This window comes from Scyliorhinus torazame, chromosome 28 (genome assembly GCF_047496885.1).
Source record: "Scyliorhinus torazame isolate Kashiwa2021f chromosome 28, sScyTor2.1, whole genome shotgun sequence".
NCBI classification, from domain to species: Eukaryota; Metazoa; Chordata; class Chondrichthyes; order Carcharhiniformes; family Scyliorhinidae; genus Scyliorhinus; species Scyliorhinus torazame.
In genome coordinates, this window is record NC_092734.1 from 23,022,891 (window position 1) to 23,050,549 (window position 27,659).

The 27,659-nt window shown below is 45.0% G+C and overlaps 1 protein-coding gene across 9 annotated transcripts in view; it reads left to right on the forward strand.

Moving 5' to 3' along the window:
- The window catches only part of LOC140403578 (adenosine kinase-like), a 314,037-nt gene that overhangs the window by 112,858 nt on the left and 173,520 nt on the right, over positions 1 to 27,659 (forward strand). For all 9 annotated transcript variants that reach the window (XM_072491639.1, XM_072491640.1, XM_072491645.1 and 6 more), the window contains exon 4: positions 19,690 to 19,768. In XM_072491639.1, the coding sequence (XP_072347740.1) occupies positions 19,690 to 19,768 (79 nt within the window). The remainder of the gene's footprint in view (positions 1 to 19,689; positions 19,769 to 27,659) is intronic.

Consider the following 27,659-nt stretch of genomic DNA (forward strand, 5'->3'; position numbering starts at 1 on the left):
AGCACCACTACTTTGAAACGGCGGATGAGGCGTGGACATTTATTGTTGAAGAGAAATTGGAATAAGCGGGTTATTAAAAAAGAACGTTTGAGACAAAGTGGAGGGGCAAATATGGGGGGCGAAGAGGGGGGAAAAAAGGGGGAGAGATGATTTTTATGTTGTTAATCCTGCGACCCGGTAACTTTTCTCTCTTCCACAGGTTGTGGGGGAGGGAGGAAGGGAGGTGGAGGAGCTGGGGGCGTTGGCCATTGGGGGCGGGGCCAAAAGGGAAGCGCGGGCTTTGTTCCCGCGCTATGATAATTATGGCGGGAATAGGGAAGCAGGAAGGAGGGGGCGTCGCACGGTGCGAGCCGAGGTCACGGGGGGAAGCCGAGGTCGGCCAGTGTTTGCTGACTTCTGGGAGCAACATGAGGGGTGTAACTACGCTAGTGGGGGATCTAGCGGCGGGGGGGGGGGGTGGTGGGAGGGGGGATTTACTGGGTTGCTGCTGCTGGGGAGAAGGGGGAGCTGGTATGGGGTGGGGTGGGCGGGGCGGGAGGGCACCGCCTGGGGGGGACATAGCTGCGTGGGAACCGGGTGAGGAGCTGGATAAAAGGGGATGGCTAATCGACACGGGGGGGGGGGGGGGGGGGGGGGGTAGGGGGTAAAGAGCCCCCCAACCCGGCTGATCACGTGGAATGTGAGAGGGCTGAACGGGCCGGGTAAAGAGGGCACGGGTACTCGCACATCTAAAGAAACTTAAGGCAGATGTGGTTATGTTACAGGAGACTCATTTGAAACTGATAGACCAGGTCAGACTACGCAAAGGATGGGTGGGGCAGGTGTTTCATTCGGGGCTAGATGCGAAAAACAGGGGGGTGGCTATACTAGTGGGGAAGCGGGTAATGTTTGAGGCAAAGACCATGGTGGCGGATAGTGGGGGCAGATACGTGATGGTGAGTGGCAAATTACAGGGGGAGGCGGTGGTCTTGGTGAACGTATATGCCCCGAACTGGGATGATGCCAACTTTATGAGGCGCATGTTAGGACGTATCCCGGACCTAGAGGTGGGGAAGTTGGTAATGGGTGGAGATTTTAACACTGTGCTGGAACCAGGGCTGGACAGATCGAGGTCCAGGACTGGAAGGAGGCCGGCAGCAGCCAAGGTGCTTAAAGACTTTATGGAGCAGATGGGAGGAGTAGACCCATGGAGATTTAGCAGACCTAGGAGCAAGGAGTTTTCGTTTTTCTCCTATGTCCACAAAGTTTATTCGCGAATAGACTTTTTTGTTTTGGGAAGGGCGTTGATCCCGAAGGTGAGGGGGACGGAGTATACGGCGATAGCTATTTCGGATCACGCTCCACACTGGGTGGACTTGGAGATAGGGGAGGAAAAAGAACGGCGTCCACCCTGGAGAATGGATATGGGACTAATGGCGGATGAGGGTGTGTGTCTAAGGGTGAGGGGGTGTATTGAAAAGTACTTGGAACTCAATGATAATGGGGAGGTCCAGGTGGGAGTGGTCTGGGAGGCGCTGAAGGCAGTGGTTAGAGGGGAGCTGATATCAATCAGGGCACATAAAGGAAAGCAGGAGAGTAGGGAACGGGAGCGGTTGCTGCAAGAACTTCTGAGGGTGGACAGGCAATATGCGGAGGCACCGGAGGAGGGACTGTACAGGGAAAGGCAAAGGCTACACGTAGAATTTGACTTGCTGACAACGGGTACTGCAGAGGCACAGTGGAGGAAGGCACAGGGTGTACAGTACGAATATGGGGAGAAGGCGAGCAGGTTGCTGGCCCACCAATTGAGGAAAAGGGGAGCAGCGAGGGAAATAGGGGGAGTGAGGGATGAGGAGGGAGAGATGGAGCGGGGAGCGGAGAGAGTGAATGGAGTGTTCAAGGCATTCTATGAAAGATTATATGAAGCTCAGCCCCCGGATGGGAAGGAGAGAATGATGTGTTTTCTGGACCAGCTGGAATTTCCTAAGGTGGAGGAGCAGGAGAGGGTGGGACTGGGAGCACAGATCGAAATGGAGGAAGTAGTGAAAGGAATTAGGAGCAGGCAGGCGGGGAAGGCCCCGGGACCGGATGGATTCCCAGTTGAATTTTACAGGAAATATGTGGACTTGCTCGCCCCGCTACTGATGAGAACTTTTAATGATGCGAGGGAAAGGGGACAGCTGCCCCCGACTATGTCAGAGGCAACGATATCGCTTCTCCTAAAGAAGGAAAAAGACCCGCTGCAATGCGGGTCCTATAGGCCTATTTCCCTCCTGAACGTAGACGCTAAGATTCTGGCCAAGGTAATGGCAATGAGGATAGAGGATTGTGTCCCGAGGGTGGTCCATGAGGACCAAACTGGGTTTGTGAAGGGGAGACAGCTGAATACAAATATACGGAGGCTGCTAGGGGTAATGATGATGCCCCCACCAGAGGGGGAAGCGGAGATAGTGGTGGCGATGGATGCCGAGAAAGCATTTGATAGAGTGGAGTGGGATTATTTGTGGGAGGTGTTGAGGAGATTTGGCTTTGGAGATGAGTATATTAGATAGATACAGCTGCTGTATAGGGCCCCGATGGCGAGCGTGGTCACGAATGGACGGGGTCTGCGTATTTTCGGCTCCATAGAGGGACGAGGCAGGGATGTCCTTTGTCCCCATTATTGTTTGCACTGGCGATAGAGCCCCTGGCAATAGCATTGAGGAGTTCCAGGAAGTGGAGGGGAGTACTCGGGGGAGGGGAAGGACACCGGGTATCTCTGTATGCGGACGATTTGGTGTTGTATGTGGCGGACCCGGCGGAGGGGATGCCAGAGATAATGCGGATACTTGGGGAGTTTGGAGAATTTTCAGGATATAAACTGAACATGGGGAAAAGTGAGTTGTTCGTGGTGCATCCAGGGGAGCAGAGAAATAGAGGACTTACCGCTGAGGAAGGTAACAAGGGACTTTCGCTACTTGGGGATCCAGATAGCCAAGAATTGGGGTACATTGCATAGGTTAAATTTAACGCGGTTGGTGGAACAGATGGAGGAGGACTTCAAGAGATGGGACATGGTATCCCTGTCACTGGCAGGGAGGGTGCAGGCAATTAAAATGGTGGTCCTCCCGAGATTCCTCTTTGTGTTTCAGTGCCTCACGAAGGTGATCACGAAGGCTTTTTTCAAAAGGATTGAGAAGAGTATCATGAGTTTTGTGTGGGCCGGGAAGACCCCGAGAGTGAGGAAGGGATTTTTGCAGCGTAGTAGGGATAGGGGGCACTACCGAGCCTAAGTGAGTACTACTGGGCCGCCAATGTCTCAATGGTATGTAAGTGGATGGGAGAAGAGGAGGGAGCGGCGTGGAAGAGATTGGAGAGGGCGTCCTGCAGGGGGACTAGCCTACAAGCTATGGTGACGGCGCCGTTGCCGTTCTCACCGAAGAAATACACCACAAGCCCGGTGGTGGTGGCTACTCTGAAAATTTGGGGGCAGTGGAGACGGCATAGGGGAAAGACGGGAGCCTTGGTGTGGTCCCCGATAAGAAATAACCATAGGTTTGCTCCGGGGAGAATGGATGGGGGATTTGGAACATGGCAAAGAGCAGGAGTAACACAATTGAGAGATCTGTTTGTAGATGGGACGTTTGCAAGTCTGGGAGCGCTGACCAAAAAATATGGGTTGCCCCAGGGGAATGCATTCCGGTATATGCAACTGAGGGCTTTTGCGAGGCAACAGGTGAGGGAATTCCCGCAGCTCCCGACGCTGGAGGTGCAGGACAGAGTGATCTCAAAGACATGGGTGGGGGACGGTAAGGTATCAGACATATATAGGGAAATGAGGGACGAGGGGGAGATTATGGTAGATGAGCTGAAAGGGAAATGGGAAGAAGAGCTGGGGGAGGAGATTGAGGAGGGGCTGTGGGCTGATGCCCTAAGTAGGGTAAACTCATCGTCCTCGTGTGTCAGGCTAAGCCTGATACAATTTAAGGTGTTACACAGGGCGCATATGACTGGAGCACGGCTCAGTAAATTTTTTGGAGTAGAGGATAGGTGTGCGAGATGCTCGAGAAGCCCAGCTAATCACACCCACATGTTCTGGTCATGTCCGGCACTACAGGGGTTTTGGGTGGGGGTGACAAAGGTGCTTTCGAAGGTGGTAGGGGTCCAGGTCGAACCAATCTGGGGGTTGGCTATATTCGGGGTTGCAGAAGAGCCGGGAGTGCAGGAGGCGAAAGAGGCTGATGTTTTGGCCTTTGCGTCCCTAGTAGCCCGGCGCAGGATACTGTTGATGTGGAAGGAAGCCAAGCCCCCGGGTGTGGAGACCTGGATAAATGACATGGCAGGGTTTATAAAGCTGGAACGGATTAAGTTCGTCCTAAGGGGGTCGGCTCAAGGGTTCACCAGGCGGTGGCAACCGTTCGTCGAATACCTCACAGAAAGATAGAGGGAATGGAAAAGAAGAAGACAGCAGCAGCAACCCATGGGGGGGAGGGGGAGGAGGGGGGGGGGGGGGCGGGGAACCAGAAGGACTCTCAGGGATGTTAGTGTATAAGTATAATATGTATAGGTTGTTGTTATAGGTAATTGTATACTGGACGGCTGAATTGTATTTTTTGGAGGGTATTTATTTGGGACAAGGCAGTTGCCATTTAGTTTTGTTTTTTTTAATTTTGATGTTGTTTATATATTATTTATTTCTTGTTTCAAAAACTGGCCATTGTTATTTATATTGTTATATTACTGTGTGAAAGATACACAATGTACTGTTATGGCTGGCCAAAAATTTTGAATAAAATATATTTTTTTTAAAAATAAAAAATTTATGTCCCCTCGTGACAGCCATTTCTACCCTGGGGAAAAACCTCTGGCTATCCACTCTATCCATGCCTCTCATCACCTTGTACATCTCTATCAAGTCACCTCTCTGCCTTCTTCACTCCAGTGAGAAAAGCCCTAGCTCCCTCAACCTTTCTTCATAAGACGTGCCCTCCAGTCCAGGCAGCATCCTGGTAAATCTCCTCTGTACCTTCTCCAAAGCATCCACATCTTCCTATAATGAGGCGACCAGAACTGGACACAATATTCCAAGTGTGGTCTAACTAGGGTTTTATAAAGCTGCAGCAAAACCTCGCAGCTCTTAAACTCAATCCCCTGTTAATGAAAGCCAACACACCATACGCCTTCTTAACAACCCTATCAACCTGGGTGGCATCTTTGAGGGATCTATGTACGTGGACCCCAAGATCCCTCTGTTCCTCCACACTTCCAAGAATCCTACCTTTAACCCTGTATTCAACATTCAAATTCGACCTTCCAAAATGAATCACTTCACATTTATCAAGGTTGAACTCCCATCTGCCACTTCTCAGCCCAGCTCTGCATCCTGTCAATGACCTGTTGTAACCTGCAACAACCCTCAACACGATCTACAATTCCCCCAACCTTCGTGTCATCGGCAAACTCACCAACCCACCCTTCTACTTCCTCATCCAAGTCATTTATAAATACCACAAAGAGCAGAGGTCCCAGAACAGATCCTCGCGGGACACTACTGGTCACCGACCTCCAGGCGGAACACTTTCCATCCATTACCACTCGCTGTCTTCTTTCGGCCAGACAATTCTGTATCCAGACAGCCAAATTTCCCTGTATCCCATGCCTCCTAACTTTCTGAATGAGCCTACCATGGGGAACCTTATCAAATGCCTTACTGAAATCCATACACACCACATCCACTGCCCGACCTTCATCAATTTGTCTCGTCACATCCTCAAAGAATTCAATGAGGCTTGTGAGGCATGACCTGCCCCTCTCAAAGCCATGCTGACTATCTTTAATCAAACTATGTTTGTCTAAATAATCATAAATCCTATCTCTCAGAATCCTTTCCAATATTTTGCTCACCACAGACGCAAGACTGATGGGTCTGTAATTCCCAGGGATTTCCCTATTCCCTTTCTTGAACAGGGGAACAACATTCGCCTCCCTCTAATCATCCGGTACTACTCCAGTGGAGAGTGAGGATGCAAAGATCATCGCCAACGGCGCAGCAATCTCCTCCCTCACTTCCCGTAGTAACCTTTGGTATATCCCGTCAGGCCCAGGGGACTTATCTGTCCTGATGCTTTTCAAATTTTCCAGCACATCCTCCTTCTTAATATCAACCTGTTCGAGTCTATTAACCTGGTTCACACTATTCTCCTGAGCATCAAGTGAATACTGAAGCAAAGTATTCATTTAGGGCCTCCCCCATCTCCTCAGACTCTAGGCTCCACTATCCCTGATTGGTCCTACTCTCACTCTGATCATCCTCTTATTTCTCACATAAGTGTAGGACGCCTTGGGGTTTTCCCTAATCCTTCCCGCCAGGGCTTTTTCATGCCCCCTTCTAGCTCTGCTCTGTCCATTTTTGAGTTCCTCCCTGGCTACCTTGTAACCCTCTAGACCTTACGTAAGCTTCCTTCTTCCTCTTGACTAGAAGCTCCACTTCTCTTGTCATCCAAGGCTCCTTCACATTACCATTCCTTCCTCGTCTCAGTGGGACAGAACTATTCAGCACTCGCAGCAAGTGCTCCTTCAACAATCCCCACATTACTGTTGTGCATTTCCCCAAAAACAATTGTTCCCACTTTATGCTCCTCAGCTCCTGTCTAATAGCAGTATAATTTCCCCTCCCCCAATTAAATACCTTCCCATGCTGTGTGTTCCTATCCCTCTGCATGACTATGGTAAAGGTCAAGGAGTTGTGGTCACTGTCACCGAAATGCTCTGCCATTGAGACATCTGACACCTGGCCTGGTTCGTTGCCAAGCACCAAGTCCAATATGGCTTCCCCCCTGGTCAGCCTATCGACATATTGAGCCAGGAATCCTTCCTGTACACACCTGAAAAATCTGCTCCATCCAAACCATTTGTTCTAAGGAGGTTCCAGTCAATATTAGGGAAGTTGAAGTCACCCATGACAACAACTCTGTTACTTCTGCACTTTTCCAAGATCTGCCGCTCAATGGGTTCCTCTATCTCTCTTTTGCTATTGGGGGGAGTCTATAGAAAACTCCCAATAAAGTGACTGCTCCTTTCTTGTTTCTGACTTCCACCCATACTGACTCAGTAGACAAACCCTCCTCAAGTACCTCCTTTTCTGCAGCTGTGGTGCACACCCTAATTAACAGTGCCACTCTCCCTCCTCTTTTACCCCCCTCCCTATTCTTCTGAAAACATCTAAACCCCGGAACATCTAACAACCATTCCTGCCCCTGTGAAATCCATGTCTCCGTAATGGCCACAACATCGTAGTTCCTAGTACTGATCCATGCTCTAAAGTTCATCTCCCTTATTCCTGACACTCTTTGCATTGAAACAGACACACTTTACCCATTCCATTGAGTGCAACTTTGCCCTATCAACTGTCTATCATAGATCATAGATCATAGAATTTACAGTGCAGAAGGAGGCCATTCGGCCCATCGAGTCTGCACCGGCTCTTGGAAAGAGCACCCTACCCAAAGTCAACACCGCCACCCTATTCCCATAACCCAGTAACCCCACCCAACACTAAGGGCAATTTTGGACACTAAGGGCAATTTATCATGGCCAATCCACCTAACCTGCACATCTTTGGACTGTGGGAGGAAACCGGAGCACCCGGAGGAAACCCACGCACACACGGGGAGGACGTGCAGACTCCGCACAGACAGTGACCCAAGCCGGAATCGAACCTGGGATCCTGGAGCTGTGAAGCAATTGTGCTATCCACAAGGCTACCGTCCTTCCTCACAGACTTGCTGCATACTATTTCTGCCTGTTCAGCAGCTGCCCTATCCTCTGATCCATAGCTCTGGTTCCCATCCCCCTGCCAAACTAGTTTCAACTCTCCCGGAGAGCTCTAGCAAACCTCCCACCCAGGATTTTGGTGCCCCTCCAGTTTAGGTGCAATCCGTCCTTCATGTACAGGTCCCACCTTCCCCAGAAGATATCCCAATGATCCACATGTCTGAAGCCTTCCCTCCTGCACCAGCCCTGTGTGGTGAAGCCACGTGTTCAGCTGCACTCACTCTCTGTTCCTTGCCTCACTTGCACGTGGCACCGGTAGCAATCCTGAGATCACTATTCTGCTTGTCCTGCTCTTTAGCTTCCAACCTAACTCCTTAAAATCACTTTTTAGGTCCTCATCCCTTTTCTTAGCTATGTTGTTGGTGCCTATGTGTACCACAACTTCTGGTTGCTCACCCTTCCCCCTTAAGAATCCTGTAGACTCGATCTGAGATATCCCTGGCACCCGGGAGGCAACATACCTTCCGGGAATCTTGTCGCGACCACAGAATCTTCTATCCATTCCCCTAACCATTGAGTCTCCAATCACTATTGCTTTTCTATTCTCCCCCTTTCCCTTCTGAGCTGCAGAACCAGACTCGGTGCCTGAGACCTGGCCGCTAGGGCCTTCCCCCGGTAGGTCATTCCCCCCCCCCCCAACAGCATCCAAAACTGTATACTTGTTTTGAAGGGGAACGGCCACGAGCGATCCCTGCCCTGTCTGCCCGTTCGTTTTCCTTCCCCTGACTGTAACCCAGCTACTCTTATCCTGTACCTTGGGTGTGGCTACCTCCCTGTAACTCTTCTTTATCACCCCCTCTGCCTCCCGGATGATCCAAAGTTCATCCAGCTCCAGTTCCCTAAAGCGGTCTCTGAGGAGTTGGAGTTGGGTGCACGTCCCACAGGTGCAATCAGCGGGGACACCGGTGGTATCCCTCACCACCCACATCTCACAGGAGGAGCATGCAACTGCCCTAGCCTCCATCCCCTCTGATCTTACAGAATGTAGCTGCCCTGTGGACCAACTGGAACTCCGCCCTCCGACTCTGCTCCCAGTCAGCTGTGCGCTCTGTAAACGTCCGGCTCCCTTCTAGCTCTTTGAGGAAATGAAATTAAAGGAGCATGTGGCGAATATGTTGAGAAGTTGGTGGGGTGGGTGTCTGCCGAGGGCGATGGTGGTGCGGTTCAATTGTTTTCGGGACAGAAAAGATTCTGCGGTGAGCGAAGGAGACGAGAGAATGTACCTGGGAAGGAAACGTGGTGCGTATCCACAGGGTCAAGGCGGCCCTCTACAAGAAGGGAGTGAATTTCGGGGTGTTGTATCCTGCTCATCTGTGGATGACACACCAGAATCAGGAATTTTGTTTTGACATGTTGGAGGAGGCGAGTAAATTTATGAGAGACCATGGTGTAGGAGGCCTGTGAGGGCACTGAACTTTGGAGATGCCAATATGGGGAATGCGCGTATGTATGCTGGGCGGACTGTTGTATTTACTATATGTGGGTGCGGATTGGGTAATTGTGTTCAACAGTTCTTTGGGAATTGCGGATGAGAGGGGGAAGGGGGTAGGTCCTTGCCTTGAGGGGGGGGGGGCTGCATGTTAGCTGGTAGTCTAGTTAGCGGGAGTGCAATGGGGGGGAAAGATCTGTGGTGCGAAGGGGAGTGGATGGATTGGTTTTCTTTTTCTTTGCTTATTTGTGGGGTGGGGGGGAGACATTGGTCGAGTTGGTGTGGCACTGTTGGTTAAAGTGAGCTGGTGGCGGACATCTTGGGGAGGCCCAGAATGTGAGTTAGGTGTGGACCGGGGGAGTTGGTTAAAGTTGGGCTATGGCTGATCGGGGAGGGGGCGGGAAGCACCCCTGACCCATTGATTACATGAACATTCGAGGGTTGAATGGGCTGATTAAGAGGTCTCGCGTCTTTGGACATTTAAGGAGTTTGAAGATGAAGGTGGTGTTTCTTCAGGAGACGCATTTGAAGATGGGGGACCAGAAGAGGTTGAGGAAGGGCTGAGTGGGGCAGGTATTCCATTTGGGGTTGAATATGAAGATGAGGGGAGAGGTAGTGTTGATCAATAAGCGGGTGGCTTTTGAGATGGGGAGAATAGTGACACCCTGTGGCTACATTTGTAATGGCGAGTGGTGCTGGTGAATGTGTACACCCCAAATTGGGACGATGTGGATTTTTTTGAGGTGGGTTTTGGCAGAGGAATAAGACTGGGGAGATTTCCACCTCCACGTTGTGGGAGGCACTGAAGGCGGTGGTAAGGGGGGAGTTTATCTCGATCTGGGCAGACAAGGAGGGGATGCAGCGGGCTGAGAGGTTGCAGTTGGTTGAGGTCATTCTGAGGGTTGACAGGAGGAACTCGGAAGTGCCTGAAGAGACGCTGTTGAAGGAGAGACAGAAGCTCCAGGTGGAGTTTGGGCTTGTGTCCACGGGAAAGACGGTGGGCAGCTGCGCCAGGCCAGGGGGGCAGGATATGAATATGGGGAGTAAGCATCTGGATGCTTGCGCATCAGTTGAGGAGGCAGGTGGCAGCAAAGGAAATTGGGAGGGTGAGAGATGGCGAGGTGGACACAAAATTTTTGTTTGAGCAGGTGAGGCTCTGCGGGCTAGGAGGGTGTTCTTGGAGAAGGATCGTGGAGGGGGAGGAGCAAATTTGCAAAGCTATTTTTGGGAAGCAAACATTGCAATGATTCGGAAATGGCCGATGTGGAGGGACCAGTTTGAGGGTGACAAATGTTGAATTCTTTACTCGTTAGTCTGGCCTCAGTAAAACTCGAGATGGATTTGTTGGTATAGTATTATTTATTTTTGACCAACTTACAAGTCTGACTCGCTTCTCAGGGACACAGAACACACAACCAGTCTCCTGGACCCCTTGGAAACGAATGAGGTCCGAGACAAAGGGATCTCTGCAAATACATTCAAATGGCATCAGGTTTCACATACAGATACCCATAGGTCATCCTATACTCCTCCTGACCTGGCCATACATCCTAATTGGCTCACTTCTCATTCCTTAACCCTGGGCCTCTTGTTACCCAGCATCCTTTTCCCATCCCCTACCAGACACCCCTCCCCCCTTCCTTGCCATGCTTGCCGAAATCCTTTGTCTTTTGTGAACTCACTGGAATTAAACTGGCCTACATCTACATTACTGTAACTAATATTTAAACTAACTATTTTATATCACATTCGTCAAGGGCACTACAGCTGGCTCTCTTTCCGTTCTTGCTGGCCAGGTACTCCATGAGCTCGGTGGTGGTATCAGTTTTGAGAGTGTGGAACCAGTGCCGGCAGCATTTTAGATTAGAAGACATGTCCCTGTTAGTGTTGATTTGTGACATTTGTCGGTTTACCTCAGCAGGGTTGCATGCGAGGTTTCAGGGCTGGCAGCAGGTGGGAATAGAATGCTTTAGGGATTTATTTGTTGGAGGGAAGTTTGCAGACCTGTGGGAACTGAAGGGGGCATGTCAGTTGGGGGGGGTGGAGTATGAAGTGAGGCTCTGTGGAGGGTTAATGCATCCTCGCCGCGTGCAAGACTAAGTCTCATCCAGTTTAAAGTGGTACACAGAGCCCACATAAGTGTCCAGGATGAGTCGGTTCTTTCCAGGGTGGAGGATAGGTGAGTGCAGGGAAGCCGGCGAACCATGTCCATATGATTTGGGCTTGTTCGCATTTGAGGGGGTTTTGGGTGGGATTTGCAGATATAATGTCAAAGATTTTGGGGGTAATGGTAGCTCCGAGTCTGGAGCTGGCAATATTTGGAGTGTCGGAGGATCCGGGAGTGCAGGTGCGGAGAGAGGCTGATGTTGTTTTGGCCCTTTGCCTCCCTGACAGCCTGGAGATGAATTTTGTTGTGCTGGCGGGACTTGGAGCTGCCGAGAGTAAGGATGTTTTGGCTGTTTCCTGTTGTCACGGTTGGGTTTTGTGATTTTTTTTTTTCTTTGTTATGTGTATATTTGAAAATGCCTCCAATAAAATGTTTTTCAAAAATAAAGGATTGCTCAGAAAAACAGGTCTTGTCTTTATAAACAACTCTAGAGTTGCACTTTTTGCTCACAATTTATCTCCGAAATAATAGTTCTCCAAACTGGAGACCAAAATGCAAAGGGGAAATAAACTACTAGTCACCTTTATTACCTTGATGTTGTTAGTCAGTTGAGTGGAAGATAATCACAAGTTGAGTTGTTTTTTTATAACATGGAAAGAGATCATGTGACGATGGATTAAAATAATAGATTGTGGATTTTTCTTTATTTTAGCTTGTGGATGACAGTTGAGCAGATCCTCTCCTATCTGAACTCAAGTCATTGACGTGTATTGACAAATTCAGTAAAGCTGGATTTCGCACATTTAAAAAATAATTTTAAGATCTCGGTAATTGTCTTGAATTAATTTGATTAAGCTAAAGTCTGCTTGACATGTTTAACACTATTTCTAATTTGATAAAGGTCAAATTAGTTTGTGCAGTAAATGAAGTAGCGCCTACATAATGGATCTTAACCATATGTCATGATAATTGTATTTTATTAGTTGACAAATTTGTCTTTCTGCATCTATTTTATAATTAATAAATGATAGGATACAAATTTCCCATAAAAACTAGCAATGAGTCATTTGAAACAGTGATAGATGATTTCTGTATTTAGAACTGAGAAATATTTTCATAGAATATTGAGAAGTGAGTAAAATGTTTCATGCCGTTCCTGTAACCAGAATCAAAATATCAATATATATATAATACCTTGTGACCTGCTGCAGAATAAGACAAAAATTAATTTATAAGTCATGGTCCTTAACTGACCGTTAGTAAATCAGTTTTCAAAATTCTGCATCTATATTCATTTGATATATTCCAGCCTGGGTGGGGTAATTTGATAAATTTTAGAGGAGATATTTTGATTCCAACTTCAAAACAGGGTTTCTTTGAGCACTGCAAAATTTAATATCCAAACTTTCCAGGCACATTAACAAGAAATTAGAAAAAGGCACAATAAAAAAAAAACATTTATCCAGTGCTCCAAGTTTGCATTTTCTGTAATGTCCAGCTTCGTCAGAGGGGAAAAACACCTCATGAAGCACACATATTGCTTTATTTAAAAACTAACATTAATTCAAAGATGTTTGTGGACTAAACTAACGATTTGAATTAAGCAACTTTTTGAATCGACAAGTGCAGATAAGCACCTGGAATGTTCTCGGAGGTTTGACCACCTTCCAACAGAAACCTGATTATGCGCTTTGTTTAGGATTTGAGGTAAAATCACAGCGGTCGAGGAGATTCCCAGAGGATCTTTGTGTAATGCATTTGTGTCTTCGTCACATGAGAAAGTGGTTCATTTTCCTGACTGGTTGGATTTATTTTTTATATTAAATGTAGTTTATGTTTAAATTTAGTCTGAAATGGAGCAAATTACTTCCTTCCAAACCTGATGTTCACTCCCTGAGTGCAACCATGTGAATTCTGCATCATTCCTCTGAGAGCAAAGAAATCATTCAACTTAAAATGGCAGCTACATATGAAAAGTAGGCGTGCAAGTTGAGATGCAGGGAACAGAAGGAACCGAGATCTTGCTGGTCCCTCCATTCATTCTTGAACTGGCAAAATATGTATCTGAAAAGCTGGTAATCCGGTTATTACATCACCTCTTCAAAATCACCATCTGAAATGGCATGATCAGAATGTTCTTCAAGGCCCATCTTTTCTTTAGTGAGCTATAAAAGATTGCACTGCAAGGTAGCACAGTGGTTGCTTCACAGCGCCAGGACCCGGGTTAGATTCCCAGCTGGGTCACTGTCTGTGCGGAGTCTGCACGTTCTCCCCGTGTCTGCGTGGGTTTCCTTCAGGTGCTCCGGTTTCCTCCCACAAGTCCCAAAAGATGTGCTGTTAGGTGAATTGAACATTCTGAATTCTCCCTCAGTGTACCCGAACAGGCGCCGGAGTGTGACATCTAGCAGATTTTCACAGTAACTTCATTGCAATGTTAATGTAAGCCTACTTGTGACATTAATAAAGATTATCATTATCAGCAATAAGGAGCACTTTTTGTTCTGCTTCCTTTGGAGTTTGGAAGGGTTTCCAATCCAAGCTGATAGTGCGATAAAGATTGATGATGTATTTTTCTGGAAACTGTAATCGAATTGTGGAAGATCTTTGCGTGAGGTATAATCAGAAAATATGGATTCTGCCACTATCTATTTGAAGAGTTAGTTATGCCACTGGGTATTAGTAAAGAGTTGAGCATCATCTGATTCATTCAATGCCAATGCCAAAGCACTGTCTAATTTGGAACTACCTATATGACTCACTTGATAGCCATGTTGTGCATGTTGCCTTTGAAGGAGTTTCACAGGACTTTCTGATACTTGCCTCTATCTGAAACAACTGTACCAAATGGGCTGGATTTCCGCATCAAAATCTACAGGGACCACCAAGGACTATGACTTTAGCCTTCTGAAACTGTTTAGAAAAGTCTATCATGAAGTAGCCAATTCAGTGTAGCACTGGGAAGTTGGCCTGCCCCTCCAAAACAAAACTTAATTAAAATGAAAAAAAACATGAAGTATGTCTTACCAAACAGCTTAGCTGAGTACTGGTGGATGATTTCATTGGTAGGTAGTAAATTCAGTTGTCAGCCTCAAGATAGGACTCATCTGTTGTGATATTGTCATGTCATGTCATAAAGATCAAAAGTGCCACTTACTGAGCTACTTGTTGCTGCAAATTTAATTTTCCATGACTCCTGGCATTTCTAAACAGGGGAGTGTACATGCATGCACAAAAATAGTTCAAACAATATTTTCTTGTCAGGAAACTCATCCGTTCCATGTCAACAGTAATAGCTTCCTGAGTTATTTCTTTGCCGAGCTTCACTGGGCACAATATTTCAGGTTACAGAAAAGGCAAGGAGCATATTGGATGTTAATATATCTGGATAAAGTTTCAAAAAATGTGACTAAAAGCAGTTGATGTGTGGGAAAGAATTACAAACTTGTAACAAAAAAGTAAGACTATCTCTGTAATCTGTGAACTGCCAAAAACAAGATCAATTGTGCCATCAGACTATATTATAACAAATTCTGGAGCAGAATATTCACTTCCAGTTACTATCTACACATATATTCCACAACAACAGACTGAGAAACTAGATGTATGATGCAGGAAAACACAGTCCACTCTCGACTCGCTTTCCCTGTTCCTTTCTCCCTTTTCCTTCACCCCATCCTCTCTCCCTTCTGCTCTTTCTCTTCCTCCTCTTCATCTCTCCTGCCCCACCTCACCTCTCCCCTCTGCTTTCATGCCGATTCCCCCATTCCTCTTTCCTCCATTTTTCTGTATTATAGTGATCTTGGCAGTGGAAAGTTATGTCTTGTGATAGAGTACCCATGGTGTAAGGGGCTAGGGGTAACAGGGTGCCATGTCTCAACAATCAATACATCTCTATCAATTAAGCAAGTCACAGTTTTGATTAAGTTTACAATTTTCAAAAGGTGTGAAGATGTAATAAATTGAGTAGAGGGTAGATAAAACTTTTGTCTGACTACTTAGTAGTAAGGCACAATAGGCACCATGTGCTCAAGTTAATAGTGATTATTTCTTTCCTGAAAATTGAATAAAGTTTATAACCTGCATTCATTTCTGTGGCCAAAATGGTATCTGCATATAAATGGAAGTGAGAAGATTTATGACATGAAGAATAGAAACATAATTAATTTTGAAACATTTTCTTATTGCTAGTTTAAGCAGGTGAGGCCAATACTGAGAGGCCTAGATAGAGTGAACATGGAGAGGATGCTTCCACTAGTAGGAAAAACTAGAACCCGAGGGCACAGCCTCAGACTGAAGGGACGATCATTTAAAACAGATGAGGAAACATTTCTTCAGTCGGAGAGTGGTGAATCTGTGAAACTCATTGCCACAGAAGGCTGTGGAGTCCAAATCACTGAGTGTCTTTAAGACAGAGATAGATAGGTTCTTGATTAATAAGGGGATCAGGGGTATGGGAAGAAAGCAGGAGAATGGGGATGAGAAACATATCAGCCATGATTGAATGGTGGAGCAGACTTGATGGGCTGAATGGCCTAATTCTGCTCCTATGTCATAGAATCGTAGAATTTACAGCGCAGAAGGAGGCCATTCGGCCCATCGAGTCTGCACCGGCTCTTAGAAAGAGTACCCCACCCAAGGTCCACACTCCACCCTATCCCCATAACCCAGTAACCCCACCCAACACTATGGGCAATTTTGTACACTATGGGCAATTTAGTATGGCCAATCCACCTAACCTGCACATCTTTGGACTGTGGGAGGAAACCGGAGCACCCGGAGGAAACCCACGCACACACGGGGAGAACGTGCAGACTCCGCACAGACAGTGACCCAAGCCGGGAATCGTATCTGGGACCCTGGAGCTGTGAAGCAATTGTGCTAACCACTGTGCTACCGTGCTGTCTTAAGGTTTGATCCATTGTTTCTTGTAACCTTCTTCATCCTCGTATTGTCAGAGAATGTCACAAAATGGGTACAGTGATTTAGTTTTGATTTTATTTCAGCAAGCGTTTTGGAGGGCAATTGGGGTGGCGAATACTGTTATCCTTTTGAGAAGTTGTTTTCTGCTGAAACTGATAAATTTAAACAGCCATTTAATAACAACCAAGATGAGAGTGAATGAATGAAAATCGCTTATTGTCACAAGTAGGCTTCAAATGAAGTTACTGTGGAAAGCCCCTAGTCGCCACAGATGAATTTTCACCAGGAAGTTAGTTTTACCTCTGGCATTCAAAGTTTGTAAGAAATGGCTGGTTGCCTAATGAGTTATCAAGAGGATACTGGCCTCTTTCATCTTGCAGGAACCTAATGATGGAAAAATTATCTTTAGCAATTACAGGATAGCGAATGAAAGCTAGAACTGCTGGGATCCTGTATACCAAAAAATACTTTGATCTGCCATTCCAGTTGCCATTGTCGTCAATGAAAAAATAAATTCTAAAGAGGAATTGATGTTCTAAATGTTCACCATTATGTAAAAGGGAATAATATAGCACGAGCAGCGTATTTTTGTCGACATATTAGGAAAATATGTCATGGCCTAAAAATGGTAAGTGTGGACCATTTCACTACGTTGGTAGAAGAGGATAGTACTCAGAGAGGACTTCACAGAATCACAATCTTTACAGTGCAAAATGTGACCATATTTGGCCCATGGGGGCCTCATGGCTCTGAAAGAGCATCGTACCTAGTCCCACTCCCCTGCCTTATCCCCGTAACCTTGCACACACTTTATTTTCAGAAAGCAATCCAATTTCCTTTTCATTACTTGCCTCCACCATCGAACTTGCCTCCACCATCCTCTAGGAAGTTTGTTCCAGACTCCAACCTCCCTTTGGTGGAAACATTTTTCCTCACATCACTTTTACTCACTTTTTTTATTTTGAATCTGTGCCCTCTAGTTCTTGATGCTGTTGAGTGGGAACAGTTTCTCATTATTTACCCTGTCGATACTCCTCAGGATTTTGAATGCCTCTCTCAAGTCTCCTCTCAGTCATCTTTTCTCCAAGGAAAACAATCCCAACTGTTCCAATCTATCTTTATAGTTAGTTCTTTATCACTGGAATCATTCTTGTGAATCTCCTCTGTACTCTCTCCGATGCCTTCACATCCTTCCTCAAGTATGGTGCCCAGAGCTGGATGCAGTTTTCTTGCTGAAGCCCAACTGGTGTCTTATACAAGTTCAACATTATCCTGTCAAAATGGATCACCTCACACTTCTTTGCATTGAGCTTCATCTGCCACTTGTCTGCCTAATCCACTAAATGTCTGCCGTTTTGAAGTTCAAGACTATTCTCAGCACAATTAACAATGCTTCCAATTTTCATATAATTTACAAAATTTGAAATCATGCTCTGAATATCAGAGCACGGGCCTCAACATTGACCCCTGGGGAACTCCACTACAAACTATCGTCCATTCTGAAAAACAACCCTTTTATCACTTTGAGCAGCAAATCATGCAGAGCAGGACCCATTACCATTCACCGGACCAACTCGCCATATTAGACTGCCCAATGATTCAACCACCATGTGCTGACATAGCACAATGAGACACTAACTGATATGAAGACCTTTTCACCAGCATTATTTAAAGAGAGCACAAAAGCTACTTGTTGTTTGACTTATGACCCTTGTGCTTTGTTTTCGCATTTTTCAAAGTTTATTTTGTCTGCACGGAGAGGGCTTTTGCCCAGCTGCTGTTTGTCGCACCAAATTATTTTTCTCCTTGTAAGGGCGGAAACACTCAGTAGGTCCAGCAGGATTGCTGGAGGGAGAAACAGATTTAGTGTTCCAGGTCTGTGGCATTTGTCAGAAGTTACATTTTTCTCTCTACAGTTTATTTTACACACATTCAAAACGTGGAAAAGGGTTTGCAACGTTCCCTGTTTTTTTTTTTTTGTTGCATGTATGCAATAAAAGATGATAAGGGAAAGAAAGAGGTATAGGGCAAAGAATTATTATTTCACATGAGTGCAGAGTTCAAAATCAAAAGTATAATGGTGTATTCCTTCAGAGAGATTAGTAGGCTGAAGCTGCTGCAGGGTAATCCACTTTTCCAGTAGCACTGACTTTCACGATGGGAGAAGCTTGTAGAGGTGAAATAGTCTTGTAGTAGGCACTAATGCAAAGGTTCAGACATTCCAGTAGAAATGGTGTCGTTGAGGGCCAGGCAGCTTAAACCTGGGCAGAGCTCTGGCTCTGCTGCTGTTTTTGTTGATGAAAAATGGCAAACTGCTTCCGTTAGCTTCACAAGGCAATATTATAGGTTCTAGCAACTTGGTGAGGGGGGGTGTCATGATATAACTCACTTCTTCCTCTTGGTTTGGACGAAGGATATATATTCATGGTCAGGAATCTTGAGATGGTTAATGTTTCATCCATTAAGTTTACCAGAGGTTTAGGGTCCTTCGTCCTCCCAGATGCATCATCTCCATTGGCTAGGGCATGGCCTCAGATGTCAGGCTTCTTTGTGCATTTCCTTGGAATTTGATTTCTGCAGTCAGAGGATATTAGTGCCTCTTTAGAGATAACGAGGTTGTGGTGGGTTTTCTGAAGGCTAGAAATTCCTTTTCTGTGAGTCCGAGCCAGTTATGGCTTTGGTCAGTGTAAAACCTTTTCCCAAACCCAAATCCAAATCTAAAATCAAATTTAGTCACCCTTATGCATTCTCTTGTGTATTACTTTCTATACCGGAGTGGCGGAAATGTGCATGGAATTATCTTTTCTTTGTAACAAAAATGTTCAATTTTCACCTCTGTTCATGGGACATATTTATTATATTTTCCTTATTTGTTGGATCATGAAGTAAAGCTATTAAGCGATCATACAAAGGAGGTTTATTTCTAGTACCCAAATTAATGAAAGTGAGAACTTGCATTTATATAGTGCCTTATAGTTCTAGTTGTTCGGTAAATAGAGCAGCCATTTTTTGAACAGCTAGATTGCACAAGTGTAACCAATGCAGAATGCACATCATATAAAAAGCTTGATGTAAAGTAAAGTCACCACAGTCCCAGATGACCATCGGCTGCTTTCTCCTTTGAGCGGGAGAGCTGGTGGTGGTGATTAAACCTGAGGAATGGCACATCTCATGCGAGGGGTAAGATTGAGAAAAGTAAATATGGTGAACATTCTAACAATACTGAGCATAAGTAATACATTTGCCACTGGTCTAACCATTTGAATGTGTGCAGGTGGACATTTTAGTCCTGATTATGAAATTGTCTGTGATGACAACTTGCTCAGCACCTAATGAGGATGAATTTCCTGTTACTATCAAGCAGCCTCAAGTGTTTACTTTTGTTGTTTCCAGTTAATCAAGCCATTGCAATTTCTGATTATTGTTTTGGATTTTCTTGCAGGTTTGATGAACTTGTGAAGAGGTTCAGAGTGGAGTATCATGCTGGTGGCTCTACCCAGAATTCAGTCAAAGTGGCCCAGGTTTGTCTTTATCCAACAATCCTCTAAACTGATCAGATTCTTGCCAATTCTTTTTCAACTGAGAAAGATGTTCTGCTTCTAGCTCAGGGTTTTTCGAAGTGCAGGTTGCAACCCATGGGTGGTTGTCAGGAGGGTCACGGAGTGATCGGCGCTGTTCCCCATCACGGGAGAAGCGCTCACAGGCTGCTATCGGCATTTTTATTGAGAATGGTGGCTGGCGCCACCTTTTAAATGAGAAGAAATTAGGCTGTGAGCAGTCTTCCGGCCAGAAGCGATAGCAGTTCACTTGACATCAAGCGCCCTCTATGTGCTTTTGGCCCCAAATCACAGAGGAGAGCTTCTTCAATTTTCTAGCTGCCAGCAAAAGGACTGTGAAGATGAATCATTTTCTTGCAAGTAAGAGATGGCCAGAGACACAAATAGGTAGTGTACCTGCTGACCAGGATCTCATCTGAATCTGCTGGAGCGAGCTCCTCAGGAGAGTCCAAGGCAGGACAGAGCAGTACTAGTGTTAGCTCTGTACAGAGTTCCAGGGCCTCTGGTTAATAGCCCACAAAGAAGAAACTGAGCTCGGGAACAAAGTATAAAGATGATTTCTTGAGGTATGGTTTTAACAATTGTGCCAATGCAAATAAGGATGCAAGCCCATGTGTGTTATATGCAGGGAAGTACTGGCAAACGAGAGGAGAAGCTTCAGGTTTTGAAAGAGAAGTGGTGGGTGAAAAATTCCTTTTGAGGTTTAGGACCCCAGAGTCAGTATTAACATAGAGCTGACTCCAAATGAAAAGACTACGCCGCTGTACCTGACCTGTGGTACCACATTAAAATCTCGCCAAATGCCCATGAGGCTGTCAGCATTCTGGAGTAGCATCTCCCAGGAGTATCCAATGCTGTGTAATACAAGCATTTGTTGCTATTGTCCTTCACAACGACCTACATCTGCGAGGTTGGATTTTCCGTTCTCACAAAGATGAAGATGGCACAAAGGATTTGGCAGAAGTCTACACTTGATATGCGCATTGCTTTCTCCTACTGTGAACCTCTTTGCAATGAGATTGCGAGAACAAGCAGGCTTCCTTTCACATTAAAGGTAAGCGAATGTGGCGTGTGTCGCGAAGGTTGGCCGGCGTGTGTCGCGGAGGTCAGCCAGTTGGCAAAAGTGGGTCCCGGTGAAAAAAGTTTGAAACACACGTTCTAGCTGAAATTGCTTATGCTGTATTTATTGTGCGACAGCTATTAACTGCCTTGTAGTGTTCTAATAAGATAAATAATAAGATAAATGAGGTGACTGTATCACCTCAAGAAGATCCGTAATCAAAATATATTTTCTGGAGAAATAAGTGCTGAAGCAGCACTATAAGCTTCAGTGGAATTTGCTGCGGTTTATTTTGTCCATCTGTAAAGGTCAGCAGTGCGGCTTTCCTGTCCAGTGGCTGCCATTGGGTGTATTACTAGACCAGGCCTGTCCAACCTTTTCGTGTAAGTAGCACGTTTCAATTTTCTTCTCACTCAAGGGGCTGGTGAGCAGAATTTGAAAAGATGAGGTTTGGCACAACATGAATTTCAACTTATTGAGCAAAAATAAAGCAATAGCAAAGCAATAAATTGCTAAGTTAAAATTAAGTAATTAATAAAGTAGACCATTGCAGTGTGAAAGGGTAAAACTGTGTTCTTCGCCTCACTGTCAGTCTCAGAGTACTCATTCTCGCACGTGCGCGCACTCTCTCACGCTCATCAGGAGCCATTTCTTCTCCCTTCTCCACCCCACCAACAGCAAGTCTCAATTCCCCCCGCTGCACTCTTCTTCCCGCTTTGACTCTTTCCTCACCTGGCAGCCGCTATGACGACTCTCCCTGCCCTTTCATTTATTAATGTTAATTTTGTTTTTGGTTTTCATGTGTTTTATTGTGCTGAGAATGTGTTTAAAGTTTTATGTTGGCAATCCTTCTTCATCAAAGCTAATTTCCTCCAACTCACCATTTTAAAATGTTGCCCATTCTGGCTCTTGCTATTGTATGATTTCATTGGTGCCAGTAATAGTTCCAATATCTTGAAATGAAATGAAAATCGCTTATTGTCACAAGTAGGCTTCAATGAAGTTACTGTGAAAAGCCCCTAGTCGCCACATTCCGGCGCCTGTTCGGGGAGGCTGTTACGGGAATTGAACCGTGCTGCTGGCCTGCCTTGGTCTGCTTTCAAAGCCAGCGATTTAGCCCTGTGCTAAACAGCCCCTGTCTTGTCCAGCTCGTTATTTCTCAGTGTGAGTCTTAGATGGTCGGTGTGTGCAACCTTTGGGCTATTATTAGGAGACTATCATAGCAGTGCCTGCCCTTGTTCTCACCTGATTTTCACATCCACATTTCCTAGCAGGCATGATTACAGAACAGTCTGTCTTAGTTGATTTGTTTTAGCCCAGGAGTTCTGTGGCCCTCCCATCACTGAGATAAGTTCAGGTAATGATGCAGTCTTTGTCTAAATGCAACAAGATCTGGATAATATCCAGACTTGGGCTTCCAAGTGGCAAGTGACATTTGCACCACACACAATGAAATGAAAATGAAATGAAAATCGCTTATTGTCACAAGTAGGCTTCAAAAGAAGTTACTGTGAAAAGCCCCTAGTCGCCACATTCCGGCGCCTGTTCGGGGAGGCTGGTATGGGAATTAAACCGTGCTGCTGGCCTACCTTGGTCTGCTTTCAAAGCCAGCGATTTAGCCCTGTGCTATACCAGCAATGATTATCTTCAAGAAGAGAAAATTTGACCATTTCCCCATGATATTCATATGTAGCTTTCTATCCCATCATCTAAGTCATTAATGAACATGGTGAATAGTTCAACATCTGGGAGTTACCAATGACCAGAAATACTGTGACTACTAGAGACGATCAGAGGCTGGCAATTCTGCACTGAGTAACTTACCGCCTGATTTCCCAAAGTCTGTCAACCATCTACAGGGCACAAGTCAGGAATGTGATGGAATACTCCACTTGCCTGGATGAGTGTAGCTCCAACAACATTCGAGAAGCTGGACAACATCCAGGACAAAACCGCTTGTTTAATTGGCACCCCATCCATGACCTTAAACATTCACTCCCTCCACCATGACACACAGCGACAGCAGTGTGTACCATCTACAAGACTTTTCAAGCAACTTTCCAAGGCCCCTATGATAGCAGCTTCTAAACCAGTAACCTCTACCACCTAGAGGGACAAGTCACACACCATCCTGACGTAAAAATATGTCGGCATTCCCTTAGTGTCGCTGGGTCAAAATCCTGTATCCAACCTCCTAACAACACTGCAGGTGTACCTATACATGGAACGCAGCAGTTCAAGAAGGCAGCTCTCCACCACCTTTTTAAGTGCAGTTAAGGATTGTTAATAAAGGCTAGCCGAGCCAGTGATGCCCACATACAGTGAACGAATAAATAACAAAAAATTGGATAGGATGCTCAACCTCATTTAGGGATTTGAAAACTTGAGTGGAAGCAATTTGAAATTCCATGTATAGAGATTCTGTTAGCAATATTAATGGTCACACTTGGTCTCAGTTTAGCACTCAACGAAGTGACAGCTTGTCTTGGAGCAGTGTTTACTCATCTAGCCTTATCCTGGATAGTTGGGATGTCAGAGGTCTGAGATTGCCACTGACATATTTGCTTAGCAGTGATTTGACACTGGGCTTTCTCAATCAAGTCTACAAGTCAAAGCAAATCTGCTCTTTTTATAAGTACTTGGTTCCAGTCAATCTGGACATTGTGCAATCTAGTCATGCTGCTATTATACTTCAGGAGCTCGCAATTGGAATGCTCAGTGTATTCTGGCTCCACCAAACATTAAATGTACCAACCATTTTTGTGCTGTTGGATTAACTGCAAATCCACAAAGAATCATTGGTGAAAAATGAAACTGAAGCTAAAATAGGGAGACAATTTACTGAAACTACAGGTGCTTTGTCTGTTCAAGTTAGTCACTGCAAAGAAGCAAGTCTGACTGCTGCATTCCTGATTTTTGTATTATTGGGCAACATTACCATTGTGAGGAACAATGAAAGAAGTAATCTATATTAGTTCAAAATAAATCAACGGTAAGATATAACAAATGCCAATTGAATAGGAAGCTTGAGTCATAAAATTGAAATAGTGTGTTCTATGCTTCTCCAGTCAGCCCACATTTATGTCGAGAGCTGCGTGGGTGGAAAGTCGTGATTTCAGTTCTAGTGACACGCTTGGCAGTCTAGTTCTAGGGTAAGTGGGTAGTCGGCTTCACCTGACATTCCACAGTCTATCAAAATAAATTGAGACTTTGTTCACAAGTTTTTGTGTTAGGAATTTGGGCAGTTTGTAGTTTGTTATCGTGCCCAAACCAGACCCCAATTTATATTGGGAAACCGGACGAGATCCCAACAATTTTTCAATTTGTAAAATGCGAGGAAAGGATTCTTTGCTCCAGGAGTGATTCCACTAGCAACTAGGGATCTTTTACATTAAAACAAACTTTATTGACACAGGATTAACCCCATTAACATCCAAGAAAAAAAACAACTTTTCAATCAACAGTTAAGCAGTTTTTTTTTTAAAAAGAGAGGTCTTTGAGCTTACTTTTCCATCAATATCTAAAATTTCAATTCCACAAAATCCCCACACACACACATACACACACGAGTCAAATGCCACTTATTAATAAAGTTAACACTCAGTGGCTTACAGAGTTATTCACATAGTCCTTGGGAGAGAATCTTTCTGAAGCTTGTCTAAGGAAAACACCTTTCCTCAGGATCCAGAGCAGAACTCTAAAAATTAAACTAAAAACAACAGACTAAGGGCAGGGCTGAAAAAGAAATTGGAACCCGACCCAGCCCCTCCCATGAATGACATCACAGCCCGCCTAGCTGTTAACACATTAATCACAGCTTAATAATGAATAATTATCTTTATTAGTGTCACAAGTAGGCTTACATTATGACTTCAATGAAGTTACTGTGAAAATCCCCTAGTCACCACACTCCGGCACCTGTTCGGGTACACTGAGGGCGAATTCAAAATGTCCAATTTGCCTAACAAGCACGTCTTTCGGGACTTGTGGGAGGAAACCGAAGTGCGCGGAAGAAACCCACGCAGACACGGGGAGAATGTGCGCCGACAGTGATCCAAGCCAGGAATCAAACCTGGGTCCTTGGCTCTGTGTAGCAATAATGCTAACCACTGTGCTACCGTGCCACCATGCATTTCATATCAGACATATAGCAACATATCATAAAATTTACAGTGCAGAAGAAGGTCATTCGGCCCATTGGGTCTGCACCGGCCCTTGGAAAGAGCACCCTATTTAAGCCCACGCCTCCACCCTATCCCCGTAACCTAGTAACTCCACCTAACCCAAGGGGCAATTAAGCCTGGCCAATCCACCTAACCTGCACATCATTGGACTGTGGAAGGAAACCGGAACACATGGAGGAAACCCACACATACACAGGGAGAACGTGCAAACTCAACGACAGTCACCCATGGCTGAAATTGTACCCCGGTCCCTGGAGCTGTGAGGCAGCAGTGCTATCCACTGTGCCACCATGCCACCCATAATCTGGATGCCTTAACCCAAGTTTTTTTTAATGATATTACTGCAATAGACATAAAATACAAGATATAGAAAACATTTCCGACATTCATCACAAGTTCCTTTAGCAAAATGTAGCTGAGAGAAGGTTACTTTACTAAGATTTTGATTTGATAAGCATGTGCGCCATTTAACTTTGCTGTAGTGAAATAAAATTGGTGTTCTCCACATTTTTGTTTACTTTTTGCACCGCCCACAGAACCCGCAGTATTCCTAAACCGACTGTGGGTCATTGCAAGTACGCACCCATGTTTTACCCTACCATGCCACAGTGACAAGCCAGTGTGCTGCATCACTGATGACCCAATTTCATAAGTACAGATGTTCTTTCCTCTCCAAATGTTGCACTTTATTATATAGTTTTTCCCAATTACCCATTTTGTTTTAATCCTTGATGGAATTTGTTGATTAGAATCATCATTCTATTAGAAAGTAAGGCCTGCAGATGACCAAACCTTGGAAGATCAGTTGCTTGGAAATTTGATACCGATGTTTGCTATGTGCACAGGAAGACTTGGAAATATTGATATGTGTCCCACCCTACGTCCCAAATTTCAATTCCGCAAAATACACACACACACACACACACACACACACGTCAAATGCCACTTATTAACAAAGTTAACACTCAGTGGCTTACAGAGTTATTCACATAGTCCTTGGGAGAGAATCTTTCTGAAGCTTGTCTAAGAAAAACACCTTTCCTCAGGATCCAGAGCAGAACTCTAAAAATTAAACTAAAAACAACAGACCTAAGGGCAGGGCTGAAAAAGAAATTCCCGGCCTCAATGCATTCCCTGCTGTTTGCAAACCTCCATGCTTCTTTATAAATACCAGAGTCCATCGAGTTTGAGAACAGACCAGCAATAAGCGTTTGCATTCATAATATTAAATTCTTAATGAACATGATGCTAATGAAAAAGCAGAACAATATAGCTCAGGCCGTTCGACCCTCCAAGCCTGTCCAGGTCATGATACCAACCTTGGCCAAACCTTCAGCACTTCCTTGTGCCGTACCTCTCTATACCTATCCTCTCCATGTATTTGTCGAGATGCCATTTGAACGCCGTTAATGTATCTGCTTCCACAACCTCCCCTGGCAACGTGTTCCAGGCACTTGCCACTCTCTGTGTAAAAAAAAAAAAAAAACCTGCCTCGCACATCTCTAAACCTTGCCCCACGGACCTTAAAACCTATGCCCCTTGGTGACTGACCAATGCAGCCATGTTTCTAGCTTTAGCCTTTTTGATTCCTATTGTATTGATGGTCTAGTACAGGATTGAGAGCTTAATCATAGGAGGTAGAATCAAGAATGGAATAAGGGATCTTCATCAATTTCGTTTTTCCTATGCTCTCATCTATCAATAGCTTCTTGAATAATTTTTGCCATTTGTTTACCCATAACATCCTTGTTTCAGGTTTGATATGAACTACAGAATGTTAAGCTTGACGTTTTTATAGAGTAGAAATGATTGAACAACATCTTGGTCATCCTTTTCAAAAGATTTTTAAAACTCATGCGCCATTTGGCTGACAACCGCTATTATATTTCTGCATGTAATTTTGCTGCTGCTTACTATCAGATCGGGATTTAAATTCTTGATAAAAGGTAGCGCCATCAGCAAAAAAAAGGTTTCTGATGGTATCTTCGGCCATTAATGAAGATGAGAAACAGAGTGGAGCCAAGCGTGCTTCCTCAGAGACCTTTTGTGCAGACACTGCAATACGTTAAACTTCCATTAATCTTGTTTGCTATAAATTAAAGTTATCAGGCTTTGTGTTGGTGATCTGACAGTGCTTAAACTAGATGTATTTTCGGCTAGTGACTAAACAATGAAGGGTGCAAGTTAAACCAAGAAAGTCCGGCTATAGAATCACATTCGCAGGAAGTTAAAGTAAGGCGAGTTTATTATTGTTTTACAACAATTTTGACACAATATACCTTCTCGAACTCGGTCAACAGGGTTTACTAAGAAGGGGAAAAATAATGAAACGGGTTCAAAATCCCCAACACAAAAAGGTTTGATAACAAACCTTTCAAACTGGCAAGACGGTATAATTGCAAGATGAGTGGAGTTTTGTGGAAGATACTGAGGTGTACTTCACGTTTGATAGATCAAATGCTTCAAAATTTATGATAATGCCGTGTATTCAATAAATCAGCATGAAGTGGCTAATAGTTGCAAGTGTAGATGCAATAACTCCGAGCAAAGGTATTTAATTAATTAATAGGAGGATAATTACTGATTGGGCAAGTGGACTACTTTGACTTAA